Source organism: Muntiacus reevesi, chromosome 2, assembly GCF_963930625.1.
Source record: "Muntiacus reevesi chromosome 2, mMunRee1.1, whole genome shotgun sequence".
NCBI lineage: Eukaryota > Metazoa > Chordata > Mammalia > Artiodactyla > Cervidae > Muntiacus > Muntiacus reevesi.
Genome location: NC_089250.1, coordinates 249,165,332 through 249,180,927, shown reverse-complemented (window position 1 = coordinate 249,180,927; position 15,596 = coordinate 249,165,332). Strand labels below are relative to the sequence as shown.

At 42.3% G+C, this 15,596-nt stretch overlaps 1 protein-coding gene across 1 annotated transcript; it reads left to right on the top strand.

Annotated features, from left to right (window-relative positions):
* The first annotated feature begins 295 nt into the window (after positions 1-295).
* Positions 296-14,102, top strand: NQO1 (NAD(P)H quinone dehydrogenase 1). The gene is made up of 6 exons (XM_065925662.1): positions 296-491; positions 8,186-8,350; positions 8,459-8,589; positions 10,760-10,873; positions 11,569-11,670; positions 12,553-14,102. Exons 1-6 carry the CDS (start codon positions 311-313, stop codon positions 12,856-12,858), a joined length of 999 nt encoding a protein of 332 aa, XP_065781734.1. The 5' UTR covers positions 296-310; the 3' UTR covers positions 12,859-14,102.
* The last annotated feature ends 1,494 nt before the right edge of the window (positions 14,103-15,596 follow it).

Here is a 15,596-nt window from a genome sequence, read left to right as displayed (position 1 = left end):
CTCTGGCCGGCCCATTCCAATTCAGAGCCATTTCCCGGAGCCAGGAGAAGCCTGGATAGCGCGCCCAACGGAACCCCGGACACTTCCTCCTTTTGTCCCAAGGTGGTTTCAGAACAGGGTCCAGAGGACATGCCTCCCACACCCACCCAGACCCATGGGTTCCTTACGCCCTATCCCCTAGGAACCCTTCTTCCACATGGGTCCTTATACCTGCACTCAGACTGCCAGTTCTTCCTAGAACCTCAGCAAAGGCGTGCTCCGCCCTGCACCCCAGGGCCTGAGCGGCGGCTCCGCCTTTGCTGGCTAGTTTATGGGCCGGGCCAGCCAGACTGGGTATAAAGTAGCCGGCGCTAGGCGGCGGGCAGCACCGGTGACCGTTCCAGGTGGCAGCTCGCTAAGCAGCCTGAGGACCTTGCCTCCCACCCCTCCCCAGCTTGAGTCACCCGGGCAACCAGCAGACCAGCCAATCAGCGCCGCCCGAGCCATGGCTGGTGAGTGTCCGCCCCCCGCGCCCCAACCAGGAGCCTTGCTGTCCCCAGCCCTCGTTCCTCTGCAGGAGCTTGTAGTTTTCTTCCTCGGCTTAAAACTGGAAACAGGGAGGCATTAGGATAGCTGGATGAGCCCTGGCAGGTGCCGGGAGAGGAGAGGCTCCCCGCCCCCAGAAACTATGGTGGGCCGTTAGGAAATAATTGACCTCGGAAGCAAATGGTTCCTTCCCTCTGGGGTCAGAATCAGCCGTCAGAGACCAAATTGGCCCACTTGCACACCCTGTTTAACTTTAATAGTATTTAAAATCTTTTGGAATAAGTTGCTAACATTTAAAATACATATAGGCAATTTCACTTAAATATGTGGGTTCCCAACTTTTTTTTTAGTTTAAATATTTGCTTGCGTTTATTTTGGCTTTTCTAAATAGACATTCACATCTGTAAACAATAGGATTTGGGCTTCAGCCCCAACCCCCAATTCCTTACAAGTTTTTCTCATACATTGGCTAGAACTGCCATTTATTGTTGTTTAGTCACTAAGCCGTGTGCAGCCCTTTTGTACTCCCATGGGCCGTTGCACACCAGACTCCCCATGGGATTTCCCGAGCAAGGATACTGGAGTGCGTTGCCATTTCCTTCTCCAGGTTCCCAACTCCTGAAGGAAAATTGGAAGATCTGGCGATGGGGGTGCTTGAGCTGGGGAAGCTGCTCCCTTTTGTTTGATGGACATCAGACCCAGCTCCAGGCTGCTGGGCCAGGAGAGTTTTCAGACTGTGACCCGTGGAGTGGGCAAACCTGATCTGGGTGCTCGTTGAGTGACAGAGCCTCCCTTCTCCACTGTCAACTGTAGGGGGACCTTGGATATCACCACAACTTGAATCTAATGTGTGGATGGCCTCTCACACATACTGGACCAGCTGCAACACCTGCTGGGTCTCGAATCCCTGTTTTCCAGACAGCCTTGCTCTGAGGTTGGATGATAAGCTAAAATATAGATATCTATTTCCTTCCTAGAAGGTAGAATTCTAACTTTTTGTAATTTCCTTCCCTATGAACCTAGTTCTACCTTCTGAAAACACACACACAAACACACAACCTCATCTTGCTAAAAGTAAGTGGGTGAGGGAAGACATTGCTTCTGGAGTTGAGAGACTAGTTAGGTGCCCAAGAGAAAAGGGCTGAGCTGGGGACTGGAAGCCCACCCAAGGTTTCAGGGCCTAAGGGGTAGGGCTTGGCTGACAAGGCTTCCTGCATGCAGATTAGTGGCTGTTTCCCTCTAGGTCATTTGTTCCTCAGCTGTCTGGAGGACATAAATACCCCTCTTGAAATACTAGGACAAGAACTATTTCCCCATTCTCCAATCCTATAGAATGTTCTGTGTCTATGTTCCTCAGCTGTCTGGAGGACATAAATACCCCTCTTGAAATACTAGGACAAGAACTATTTCCCCATTCTCCAATCCTATAGAATGTTCTGTGTCTATGTGTAACTTAGACAAAAAAAAAAAAAAATGTTGGGGGAGCTAGTGAGGGAAAATGGGAAGATTTAGATCTTGTATAACTAGTATTAAGCTTCCTAGGTGGTGTAGTGGTAAAGAATCCGCCTGCCAATGCAGGAGATACAGCTTCAATCCCTGAGTAGGGAAGATCCTCTGGAGTAGGAAATGGCAAAGATTTGTTTTGTGTTGATATGTTGATGTATCCCAAATGCCTAGAGAGGTGCCAGGTGCATCCTAAGTGCTCAGTAAACCAAGGTGGAGAGGCTGGGTCAGTGAGAACATTAGCATTTCAAGGTGGGGAAAGAAGGCTGGCTGGTGTGAATGTAGAGTGGAAATAGAAGGTGCAGGATGGTGAGGACACAGAAATGAGGATGAACTGGGATCATATTGCTTAGGGATTGAGACCTGAAAAGGAACTGGTGCAGGGAGAGAGAGGCATTAACAAGATGTGCTTAGCTGTGTTACATAGTCGCTTCTAGCAGATGGGTTAATCACGTGCAGGACAAGCAAAACTGAATGGTAAATTAGAGGTACTGATAATAACCCCATTTGTCTTCCAAGACTCAGCTCAAATGCAGCTCCTTCTCAAGGCCTTTCCTGAGGGGCTGGCCCTGAAGTGAACAGTTTTCCTCTGTTAGTTACTTGTGTATGTGCCTTATGCCTTTCTTTGAGTAAATTCTGATAAAGTCAAGCTTGTGTAGCTAGTTAAATGGCAGGAAGGGAAACTGAGCCCTCTAAGTCCAAAAAAACTCAGATTTGGCCATGAAAAATGACCTGAAAATTAGAGAGGTGGGCTTATCTCTTGCTTTACCCTTACCTCCAGCAAAGATGCACAACTGTTCTATTGATTGCCCATTTATACCCTCTGACCATTTTTCTACTGGGTTGTTTTTAAGAAATCTATATATTTCAGATTTTGAACTCTATTGGTTATATTTTTTGTGAATATATTCTTCCTGTTTGAATCTCGTCTTTTTTTTTTTTTTTGAAGGTAACAGGCATGGCTGTACTGTAGTTAGTAGATGTAAGCTCTTTGAAAGTAAGAGATAGATATCTTGACTTTCTCATTTCCTGAGAATCACCTTTATGTTTTACTACTTATAAAATGTCTGTTATGTTGGTAAGAAGTGAAACTATATATATATATACTTAAAAATTAAAATATACATATGTAGGTAAGAAGTAAGCCAAGAGAATAAAAACTGACAAAGCAGTATTTAGTAAACTGATATGACTAATGCAAAGACAAATCACAAAGAAAACGCATGTTAGAGTTTCATATACTTACGTTGCTCTCAGTAGTGTTCAGTCCATGAGTTGATAAGAAATCAGGTGGGAATTTGTTGAAGCAACCTCAGGAATTCCTTTTCATTTTCCCGGGCTATATCAGAAGAAACTAAATCACTTCTGTAGCATTTAAATCCTAACCAAATTTATACCCCACGGAATCTGAGTTTATGGAGTCCAAAAGGCCAGGCCAAGCTTGGGAATCCTTTTTTTTTTTGACAAGCGGGAACCTAAAGCTTACACATGACTGAGTTTAAGCCAATGGGAGATGCCTATGCCAAGTGTGGTTAATGCTGAAATCAGGGAGAGAGCCAAAGGCTTACAGGTGCCATAATTTTCTTCAAACAATACTATAAGAAGTTGCAGGTGTACTCTCCTCAGTCCACCCACAGTCACTGCTTTTAAAGAGTTAGGAAGGTATGAAATTGTAGCTCCAGTTTCAGGAGGATGGTGGTGGTAAACTTCCTTTCTCTCGTACTCTTCCCCACGCCCTGCATGTTGTTGTGTGGATTTCTCTCTATATTTTCAAGTTATTCCAGCTTCACCATTTAAGAGGTAAATTTGGGTAACTTGCTTAAAGTTTCTGTGCCTCAATCTTCCCATCCCTAATGATATTAATTCTGTTTACCGCACAGGGTTGCTGTGACAACTGAAAAAGCATACAGAGTTCTTAGAACAATGCTCAGCATGTCGTAAGCACCCTTTACATGCTCTTGTTGCTGAATAGGGATGTTCTAATGACTTTATTAACACAAAGCATGGCCAAGAAAAAGCTCATCTTCCCCTCTGCGTCTACCCCCTTGCCATCTCTTACTTGCCTAAGAAAACTGTTAACGGTGTCAGGTAATCATGCCACATCTTTTTCTCTTCAGAGCGATAGACTGCAATCTACCTATAAATATGGAGTTTCTTTTTTATAAAAGTAGATTCACATTCACGTTATAAAGATTTTTTAAATGTGGACCATTTTTTAAAGTCTTTATTGAGTTTGTTAGAATATTACTTGTTTTATGTTTTGGTTTTTTTTGGCACAAGGCACATGGGATCTTAGCTTCCCCACCAGAGACTGAATCCACACTCCCTGAATTGGAAGGAGGTCTTAACCACTGGACTGCCAGGGAAGTCCCCATTTTATCATTTAATGATATATCCCGGATATCTTTCAGGGTGACAGTATATCAATACATGCAGCAAACTCATTCTTGTTAACAGCATAATATTCTGTTCAGTTCAGTCACTCAGTCATGTCTGACTCTTTGCGACCCCATGGACTGCGGCACGCCAGGCTTCTCTGTCCATCACCAGCTCCCGGAGCTTACTCAAACTCATGTCCATTGAGTCGGTGATGCCATCCAACCATCTTATCCTCTGTCGTCCTCTTTTCCTCCTGCCTTCAATCTTTCCCAACATCAGGGTCTTTTCAAATGAGTCAGTTTTCAACATCAGGTGACCAAAGTATTGGAGCTTCAGGATCAGTCCTTCCAATGAATATTCAGGACTGATTTCCTTTAGGATGGACTGGTTGGATCTCCTTGCAGTCCAAGGGACTCTCAAGAGTCTTCTTCAACACCACAGTTCAAAAGCATCAATTCTTCAGCACTCAGCTTTCTTTATAGTCCAACTCTCATATCCATACATGACTACTGGAAAAACCAAAGTTTTTTTTTTTTTTTTTTTTCCCATTTATTTTTATTAGTTGGAGGCTAATTACTTTACAATATTGTAGTGGTTTTTGCCATACATTGACAAGGATTTACATGTATTCCCCATCCCTCCTCCCACCGCCCAAAACCAAAGCTTTGACTAGAAGGACCTTTGTTGACAAAGTAATGTCTCTGTTTTTTAATATGCTGTCTAGGTTGGTCATAACTTTTCTTCCAAGGAGCAAGTGTCTTTTAATTTCATGGCTGCAGTCACCATCTGCAGTGATTTTGGAGCCCAAAAAAATAAAGTCTCTCACTGTTTCCATTGTTTCCCCATCTATTTGCCATAAAGTGATGGGACCAGATGCCATGATGTTAGTTTTCTGAATGTTGAGTTTTAAGCCGACTTTTTCACACTCCTGTTTCATTAAGAGGCTCCTTAGCTCTTCTTTGCTTTCTGCCAATAAGGGTGGTGTCATCTGCATATCTGAGGTTATTGATATTTCTCCCGGCAATCTTGATTCCAGCTTGTGCTTCCTCCAGCCCAGCGTTTCTCATGATGTACTCTCCATTATAAGTTAAATAAGCAGGGTGACAATATACAGCATTGACATACTCCTTTCCCTATTTGGAACCAGTACTGTTGTTCCATGTCCAGTTCTAACTGTTGCTTCTTGACCTGCATACAGATTTCTCAGGAGGCAGGAGGCATGGTCTGGTATTCCCACCTCTTTCAGAATTTTCCACACAGTTTGTGGAAAATTTGTCGTGATCCACACAGTCAAAGGCTTTGGCATAGTCAATAAAGCAGAAGCAGATGTTTTTCTGGAACTCTTTTGCTTTTTCGATGATCCAGTGGATGCTGGCAATTTGATCTCTGGTTCCTCTGCCTTTTCTAAATCCAGCTTGAACATCTGGAAATTCACAGTTCACATACTGTTGAAGCCTGGCTTGTTGAATTTTGAGCATTACTTTACTAGCATGTGAGATGAGTGCAATGGTGCAGTAGTTTGAGCATTCTTTGGCATTGCCTTTCTCTGGGATTGGAATGAAAACTGACCTTTTCCAGTCCTGTGGTCACTGCTGAGTTTTCCAAATTTGCTAGTATATTGAGTGCAGCACTTTAACAGTATCATCTTTTAGGATTTGAAATATCTCAACTTGAATTCTATCACCTCCACTAGCTTTGTTCATAGTGATGCTTCCTAAGGCCCACTTGACTTCTCATTCCAGTAGAATACATCATAAAATTTATTCAAATGTGCTCCATAAACAGGCAATTGAGGCTATGTTTAATTTTTGCTAATGACTACAAGGGTCCAAGGGTTCAGTACACATCCTTGCTCATCTGTCCTGATGCTTACAGTCTGTAGGACAGATTCTCCAAAGTTGGACAACTAGATCAAAGATTTATGTGTCTTTAAAATGTCTAAAGATTTAGCTTGATTACTCTCACCAAAGGCTGAGGCAACGCATATTCCCACTGGCAATGTGCCAGTTTTCCTGCACTCTTAATAGCCCTTGATGTAATTTGTCTTAAGTTGCTTTGCCAATCGATCAGTAAATAATGATGTCTCATTTTAATCTGTTCTTCCTCACAGGCCTGCCAGGGCACCTTCTCATTTGTTTATTGTTTTTGCAATTTCCTTCTCTGAATCGTATCCTTATTTTCCTATTGCATTGTCTTCTTCTAATTATTTGTAGGCATTTGGGGGGGATTTTAACTCTTTTTGGTAAGAGTTGTGAACATCTTCTCCTGGTTGTCAGAGTACCTGTCTGGTAGTCTGTTTACGGAACCATTCATTAAACACAATTTTTAATGTTTCTGGGGCTTTATCTGTCAAGCTTTTCCTTCATGGTTTCTGAAGCTGTACTTTTTTTTTTGTCACTCAGTTGTGTCTGACTGTTTGTGACCCCATGGACTGTAGCCTACCAGGCTCCTCTGTTCATGGGATTTTCCAGGCAAGAATACTGGAGTGGGTTGCCATTTCCTTCTCCAGGCTGTAGTCTTTCTTAAAAAGTAGCCTCTGTCCAGAGGTTATACAACTTCTCCCTTTCGTCCCATGCTTTTTAAGGTTTTAAAAATAACATTTCTTAAAAGTTAACGTGTGCATAATAGGAAACCAAAAAACACAAGAAGCAAAAAAAGAAAAAGTTATCCATAGTCAGTTTACCTTTTGATGTGTCCTTTCTAGGTCCTATTTGCATATTTAAACAATTAAGCATCCATTCTTTTATAATTAAGATCATACAGTTATGAGTCATGGTTTTTTCACAAATTGTGAATATTTACCATTTCAAAGTCCCAAAGCTATGAGTATTTTGATAACCAATGATATACTACACCAACTCAATCTAGAAGAGAAAAATGTAATCCTGCCTTTCTTGGCAACAAAAATTTCATAAAAGACAAAAGTGACAACAAGCATCTAGATAAAGGTATTGGCAGAGTTTATAATTTAAATACTGTAGTCCCTTGATGTTCAATTAAAAATGAGACATAAAGCAACATAGTACATAGAGCATCCCATACTAGTCTAATAGTTTCAGTTTTTAAAATTTAGATCTTTAATCTGCAAGTAAGTTGTTGCTATATGTGATGTTAGTGGGAAACTTGTATTGAATATAATAGACACACTGGAAAGTGTACAAGTTCTAAGTGAATTTTCACCAACTGAACACATGCTTGTATAATCTGCATCCATTTCAAGAAACAGAACAGGGGACTTCCCTGGTGGTCCAGTGGCTAAGACTCTGTGCTCCCAATGCATGGGGTCCGGGTTCAGGAAACTAGATCCCACAGGCCCCAACAATCCTTCAAGCTGTAATGAAGACCATAGATTCCCAAGTGCTGCAATTAAGACCCAGCGAAGCCCTATAAATATTTAAAAAAACAGAACACAGACAGCACCTCAGGGGCTTTGTCCCCTTCCAGTCATTATTCCCTGATGGAGGATAACCACTGTACTGACCTCTAACACCTTAGGTTTCTAAGAGGATAATTTTATTTTTATGCAGATGGTTGATTAAGTATGCCAACACCATTTATTAGATTAGCTACTGTTTTCCCAGTGAGCTAAAAATCGCTCCTTTGATCGATGGTACTTATAAGGAGAAAATATATTTCTGGATTCAGTGGATGGGTTGCATAACCCAGTGTCTAATGAAATCACGTCTTCCATTAAGGAGCCCAGCTGGGCTCCCCTGCAGCCTGAGCTTTGCTGGTTGGTGACTGATTTTCTCCATGTGCCTTGTGTGTGTCTAAATAGTCAGAAAAGCACTGATCGTACTGGCCCACTCAGAGAGGACATCCTTCAACTATGCCATGAAGGAGGCTGCCATAGAGGCTTTGAAGAGGAAAGGATGGGAGGTCACTGTGTCGGACCTGTATGCCATGAACTTCAATCCAGTCATCTCCAGAAAGGACATCACAGGTGGGAGCGGCTCTCCCCTTTAATTAGGTCTTTGTGGAACTTCTCCCTTGTGGGCTTTCTGGCCCCGCCTTGGCCCTCTGGCGTCAGCTTCTCTTTTCCTCTCTGCAGGTAAACTGAAGGACCCCGGGAACTTTCAGTATCCTGCAGAGACTGTTTTAGCTTATAAAGAAGGCCGTCTGAGCCCAGATATTGTGGCCGAACAAAAGAAGCTGGAAGCTGCAGACCTTGTGATTTTTCAGGTGTGGTAAGACATCAGAAGGGGTGTTGAGACACTTGCGTTTTTTTGTCCCAGACCTGACACCTAATTAGCTATGTGGTCTTAGGAAAGTCACAGCCCCTTGACCATACTCTCCTTAAAGAAGGATAATTACTTCAAAGGTGCAGTATTACACATATTTATAGATGTTATGAAGCTGGCTGTGTATTCTTTGAAAGTATGACTGTGACTGCAGAGATGGCATGTGAACCTTGAACTCTTTTTCCGAGTGTTTAGTCTTTTCTTCAATTAGTAATTTCTCATGGAATCACTCAAGTTTGCAGTTCTCACCCCATCTCCATAAGCATCCTGAAAACAGTTTTGTAGAGTGAGGCATGAGAGTTCGACTTCTCCGCGATGGGAGCTCCCAGTGCAGTGTGCACTGCCCTGCTTAATGTGTTCTAGCAGCAAAACCATGGCCTTTCTCCTCCTGGAAGCTGCCTCACCATTTAGCAGTCAGTACTGAAACTGGGTATGCTTCTTGTAAGTCACCTTTCCTGACAACACTGGACTGTACTCAGTGACTTTGCTGCTACCAATCCCAACCAGCCTTTTAGTATTAAACATGGAATATATGCAACACTGGAAACTTCATAAGAAGTTTGATACTGGCTGTGATTTTTGCAGTTATTCAATCAGCTGCAAAGACTCTAACCTTTGAAGTCCCTTATTCTATCTGTTGCTATGAATCAAAGCCATGTAACATTAGCTGGTGCCCCAAAGGATCCCTTTTTGGTCTACATTTTCCACTCTCTTTTATTGCAGCACAGCCAAGGCGGTGAGCAGTAGCAACTGTCAGTTCTGCTTCTAAGAATCACCATATTTTAAAATTGGAAAGGACAGCCTTTCAATTCAGCTTCTATCCAATGCACACATTTTCTTTACTACCAGTACAACTGTATAGGTTGCACACTGCAAAATAGCAACACAATGAAGGGCAATGTAAACTCCACAGATTTGCATATTTATTATATCAGTTTTGCAACAGATGACAGGAAGAGTCTTATTCCAGCAAAAGCAGTGTGCTAGAAATGATAGTCTGGCAACATTAAAACTAATGTCCTGAGGAAGGACTGCCTTCATTCCTACCAATGTGCCACATGGGCTAGGCCCTGCTCAGTTGTTTCACTTCTCCAAAAGGAACTTGAGAGAGTAAACGTTTAATATCAAGCAAGCCAATCAATTCTATTTTCAGACCTCACTGTAGAGCATTCACAGGGGACCAAATCTACTTGCTTGAATAACCTACACATCCTAAAAGTGGCAGATATGGCCCGTCACAACTGGGGCATCTTAAATGTGAGAATATGAGAAGCTACTAGAGACCCCTCAAGCCCCTCTTTTTACGGATGAGGAAGGGGCTTGTGTGGCAGAGGTCATGCCTCACATTATTGGCAGATTCAGGGTAAGAATGCAGGTCTCATTCTCAATCGTGTCCAAAACTTTACTTCCTTCCTCTCTTTCCTGTAGGTCTACCACTCTTCAAAGAGAGAACTACCAAGTCCTACAAATTTCTTCTCTGTCCTAGCTTTTTCTTTTAACCTCTGGGCATGTTCCTGTCATCATAGCCTTTAAGTGAGTCAAGAAGAAATACTGGTATGGCCTTGCTCGACTTTTACCAGGACAAGAGCCCCAGTAGGTCCTTCTTGTGAGAATTCCCTGATGAACCTTGGTTACGCTGATCATTTGGTAGCATTTGTGAGTGGTTCTGTTTATTCTAAATGATAGGATTTTACATCTGTGAGCACAAGGTACAGGTTTCATATTTATGATACCACACCCACTGAAGCAAGTTCTTAAGAAAATATTGATTTAGGTGTCACACACTGAGGCCAACTTTGCCTGCAATCCTTGCTGTTTAGACTTTGCTGCCAAACGTGATTTCACAGAAACAAGTCTTTATTTCACATGGCTCTCTTCACACCCACCCGGTATTTGTTATTTGTACATAGGCACAGGAGTGTCTAGTTGACTGACTAAGGACAATGGTTTTCTTTAAAATTTTCTTTTCTTGAATGTTCTACCTTCTCCAAGAGGAATGACAGGGCCTGAAGAAAGTTTGCCCCTCAGTGATGTCATGGACAGCAGCTACGCACTGAACCTTCTGTGCTGGGGGTACTCCCGATCTAACCTCTCTGTCCTCTGTCCCTCAGTTCCCCCTGCAGTGGTTTGGAGTTCCTGCCATCCTGAAAGGCTGGTTTGAGCGGGTGCTCATAGGGGAGTTTGCTTACACGTATGCCGCCATGTATGATAAGGGGCCTTTCCGGGTAGGTGGATAATTGTTTTTTTTTCCTAATGCCTGGATTTTAGGAAGATTCTGTCTTGAGACAGAGTTTTGAGTGCAGTTAGATACCACAGTCAGGCTCCAGGTCCCTTTGGGAGAGATATATGGAGATTAGATAAACCTAGAATGGCAAAATACTGAGATTTAAAGCAGGTTGGTGGATATATCATTACACTATTTTCTCTTTATGTACTGATATGTTTGAACTTGTCCATTAAAAAAAGGAGTCTGTCTTCATTTTCTAGACACCTAAAACTATACAAGAAGCATTTTTGAGACCTAGATCAAAGCATGATCAATACACATTGATCACAAGCTTGAGCAATACACTAGATCAACACATGCCTAGTACTGTGAGGAGACAGATTTAAAATACTCCACCTAGGCACCAGCAGTCAGCACTGATTTTGCATTACCGTGACAGCCTTCACCTGACTTGCCACATGCAAGAGTGTGGAATCCTGGGCCTGCCCCTCTGCGTACCACTTTCCAGGCTGGTACTTTTGCAGAGTCATACTGCACGGCTCAGAAGAGCCAATGTATGAAGTAATACAAGGAGCTGATCTAGGCAGCAGCGGGGTGGGGTGTGGGGGGACTTTTATATTCTTTTCCCTGGGGCTGTCTCATTAACTCCCTGTCACCAAAGAGCTGTGGGTGCTAATGACGTTTCTTTTCCAGAATAAGAAGGCAGTGCTTTCCATCACCACCGGCGGCAGCGGCCCCATGTACTCTCTGCAGGGTATCCATGGGGACATGAACATCATTCTCTGGCCAATTCAGGTATCTAGTTTTCAGTGACCCTTCAGGGGGATTAACTGAATTTTCTATTGGGTCCAGATCCTCCAGATAGGATTTTGAAACAGACCTGAGGTATGAAGATGAAAGAACTATAGAAGGGGCTTCCTCTTAGGACTGACCTGTCTTCCCAGGACCCCAGGCTTATAGAATAACTCATGTGTGTACACTGTCAAACACCACTCTCTCCTCCTAGCCAGAGGATAGCGTGGATGACTCCCCCAGGTTTGCACAGCCACGTGACTGGCATCTCTCACCAATCTCCCTGTCCTCCTCCAAGTTGCTGCTGCAGTCTCACAGACTATCAGAGCCCAAGAAAAGTTAAGAAATTATTTAGTTCAGCTAATAAAACTGAAGTCTGAAGCAGGTTTTTTGGTGGTCACTGGACCCTCAGGATAATCTCCTAAGGCTGGCAAGAAGAGCACGTGAGGTGTGCATCTACAGGATGAGGGAATCAATATTAGTAATAACATTGGAGAACAAATGGCAAGAATAGTTTATGAAGACTCGTCTGGTAATGTGGAAGGGCAAAGAAACGCACCTCTGCAGGTCTTGGCAACAGTCAGCTGCTGAGAAGCTGAAACCCTCCCTGAGGTAACAGAACTTTGGGTGCTTTTGGCAGATAGTGCCAGGTTGGCACAGTTTCAAAGGCTTCATTCATTAAGAGAAGAGTACAACTGAATAGGCTAAAATAGGTAACAGCTAGGTACAGAGAGCACAAGGTGAGAGGATGGAGCTATGAACTAATTCTCAAGGCCTTCACATCAGGGTGTCCTATTGGGAAACCCAGATTAACTTTCGTTGTCTGTGGTAAAAGGCGTGTGGCGTTTGACCTGTGACTCACCTCTGTGCTCTGTGTATCCCCAGAGTGGCACTCTGCACTTCTGTGGCTTCCAAGTCTTGGAACCTCAACTGACATATAGCATTGGGCACACTCCCGAGGATGCCCGAGTTCAGATCCTAGAAGGATGGAAGAAACGCCTGGAGAATATTTGGGATGAGATGCCGCTGTATTTTGCTCCAAGTAGCTTCTTTGACCTAAACTTCCAGGCAGGATTCTTAATGAAAAAGGAGGTGCAGGATGAGCAGAAAAGTAAGAAATGTGGCCTTTCTGTGGGCCATCACTTGGGCAAATCCATCCCAATGGACAACCAGATCAAAGCCATAAAATAAGATTCACAAGACTGGACTTCCTTCTAAAAATGTAACCAAATCTTGGTTTCTATTTTGAGCTTCCTTTATTTGCTTTAGTTTTTAAGATCTGTGTTTTTCTTTTTCCACGAGGAATGGATAGTAGAGAACAGACTAAATTTATATGTTTTTGCATAGCTTTATTAAATAATGTAACCAATTCTTATGATTGCTATCATGGCAAAATCTGATTAGGCTCAAAAGGGCTCTTAGGATGTAAAGCCAGACAGAAAGTTAGAAAGATGCCAGACAGTATTCTTTAAGGTCCTCTACACAATTTAATTCCTCTCTCTTTAGGGATATATTTTTAGGAATAAATCTGGCTAGAGAGCATCCAACTCCTCAATGATCTATTTTTCTTTAATTACCTCCCTGTGGTTTATGGCAGAAGGGAATTGCTCAGAGGAAGAAATGACAGAATCTGTCTGACCTAAGGGACTTGTTTAATAATTGCTACTCTCTGCTTGTTTGTGATATATATTAGCTTTATTACTACACAATGACTACCATGCCTATATGAATGTCCTTCTTCCTTCAACTTTGTTGTTAGTTAATACAGATATCTTGAAATGAAAAGTTAATAAAAATCTTTTTCACTTCAATCTTCTGATTTAGTATCTGCAAATAAACCAATACATCTATAACTACATCTGCTATAATGAATGAATTCACCAAAGGAAATAGTACTCCTAATACCTAAAAACAGCCTTCCACAAATAGTACTTCATTTTTTGATCCATATAACTAACCTGGAAATTTTCCCCGTATCATTTATAAACTGACGCCTTTCCTTTCAAGGATGTGTTTTGGTTCCATGAATCTGGGGGCAAAATTGTAAGTCTAGAGTTTCACTAACTTTGGTAAACGATTTTGGCATTCATAGTCTAACTTCTTGTTTAAATGACTGAGGTGCATCTCTACTAAGTGTTGGTATAATCCAAGTTGAAAATGATGAAAGAATGCCCTCTTGTGGTCCAGAGAAAGAAAACACGAGAAACGATGCAAAGCAAGGTTGCCTCTTACCTGCCAAGGAAATGATGGCGTCAGGCAGGAGAACCTCATGTGCCAGATGCCAGCAGGCACTGGGTATTCTTTCCATAATATCCACAATGGCAGATGGCTGGGTGCTTGTTTGAAAACATATGAAAATGTTTCCTGTTGCCTTTATCCTCACTGCAGTTTTATGTAAATTTCTAAAAGTTCCAAATGAAATAAAATCCATTTCTATAAAACAAACTCAAATTCACTGCTTTCAGGCAAAAGTGGAATCTACCGGGGAAGGGATCAGAAGATTCAGTGATAAACTGTGGCCAGAAGCCTAAACGGTCACCTGGCTTAAGAGCTTGCCCAATAGGGCTGCTTCATTCTGAATGGTAATGGAACCAATTAAGATTCTCTCAGGGGATTTAAAGGACATTTAAGAAGAGGAAGGAGTGCTTAGTTGCTAAGTCATGTCTGACTCTTTGCAACCCCGTGGAATGTAGCTGGCCAGGCTCCTCTGTCAATGGGATTTCCCAGGGAAGAATACTGGAGTGGGTTACTATTTCCTTCTCTAGAAATCAAGAAAAACACAGCATGTAATAAATCAATGCCAAGGGGCAATATTTATTGTGACTTGCCTGAATTATCTTGATTAACCAATGGGGCAGGCATTCTTTTAGGCACTGGGAATACAGCAGACAAAATGCCTATCCTCATGGAGGATTGCATTCCATGATAGAAGAACAAATGTCAGTCAGGTGATAAATGCTAGAAAGGAAGAGCAGGTGAGAAGGTTAGAAATGGGATCCAAGTTTTATACAGGGTGATCAAGAAAGATCTAATAAGGTTATATTTGAGCAAAGACTTTATAATGTTAAGAGACTGAGACATGTGGATCCCTGAAGGAAAGGCATACCGGGAGTGATGTGAGCACAAACCCATGACGTAGCAGCAGGATCAGTCTGTTTTAGGGAGGGAAAGGAACTTAGTGTGATCAAAGCAGAGAAAGCAAGAGAAGGATAGGTCAGACACACAGCCAGGACAGACCACAAAGGGCCTTACAAGCATTGTGAAATGTAGAAATAGGAAGTCAGTCACTGGATGGTTTTGAGCAAAGGTGTAACATAGGGTTTATGTTTAAATCTGGCTGGTGTGTGAAGACTCAAGTATGAGGAGCAATGAGAGAAATAGAATTGTTGGGAAACTGTTATGACAATCAAGGCAACAAATGCTTTGGTTCAAAGTGATAGCAATCGCTGTATTGGGAAGTGGCTGGATTCTGGATATATTTCAAAGGTCAGAGTAACATGACCTGATGACAGATTGTTATCAAGGTCAAAAAACACAAACCCTCAGAGGTATTTTAGCTTAAATAACTGGAAGAATGGAGATTTCATTTTGCTTAGATGAGGAAGAATCTGGAAAGAGAACTGGGGGCAGAAGACGGGAATGGGAAGGGGAGAATTATGACTTCAGATATGTTATATCTGAGATGCCTGTTGTGACTGTCAAGTAGACAGTTGGGTAATGGAGCTTGGAATAAAGTCAACACATAGAAGTATATAAAGCAATGTGACTGGATGGGATCAACTGGAAATTGAGTTACGATAGAGAAGAGATCTAATGATTGACTTCTAGAGGTCTCCAACATTAGGAGGTCAAGAAGATGAGAAAAGGCCAATGAAGCAAGAGAGATGTGTGTGGTGTCCTGACAGCCGAGGGAAGAGTGTTTCAAAGAC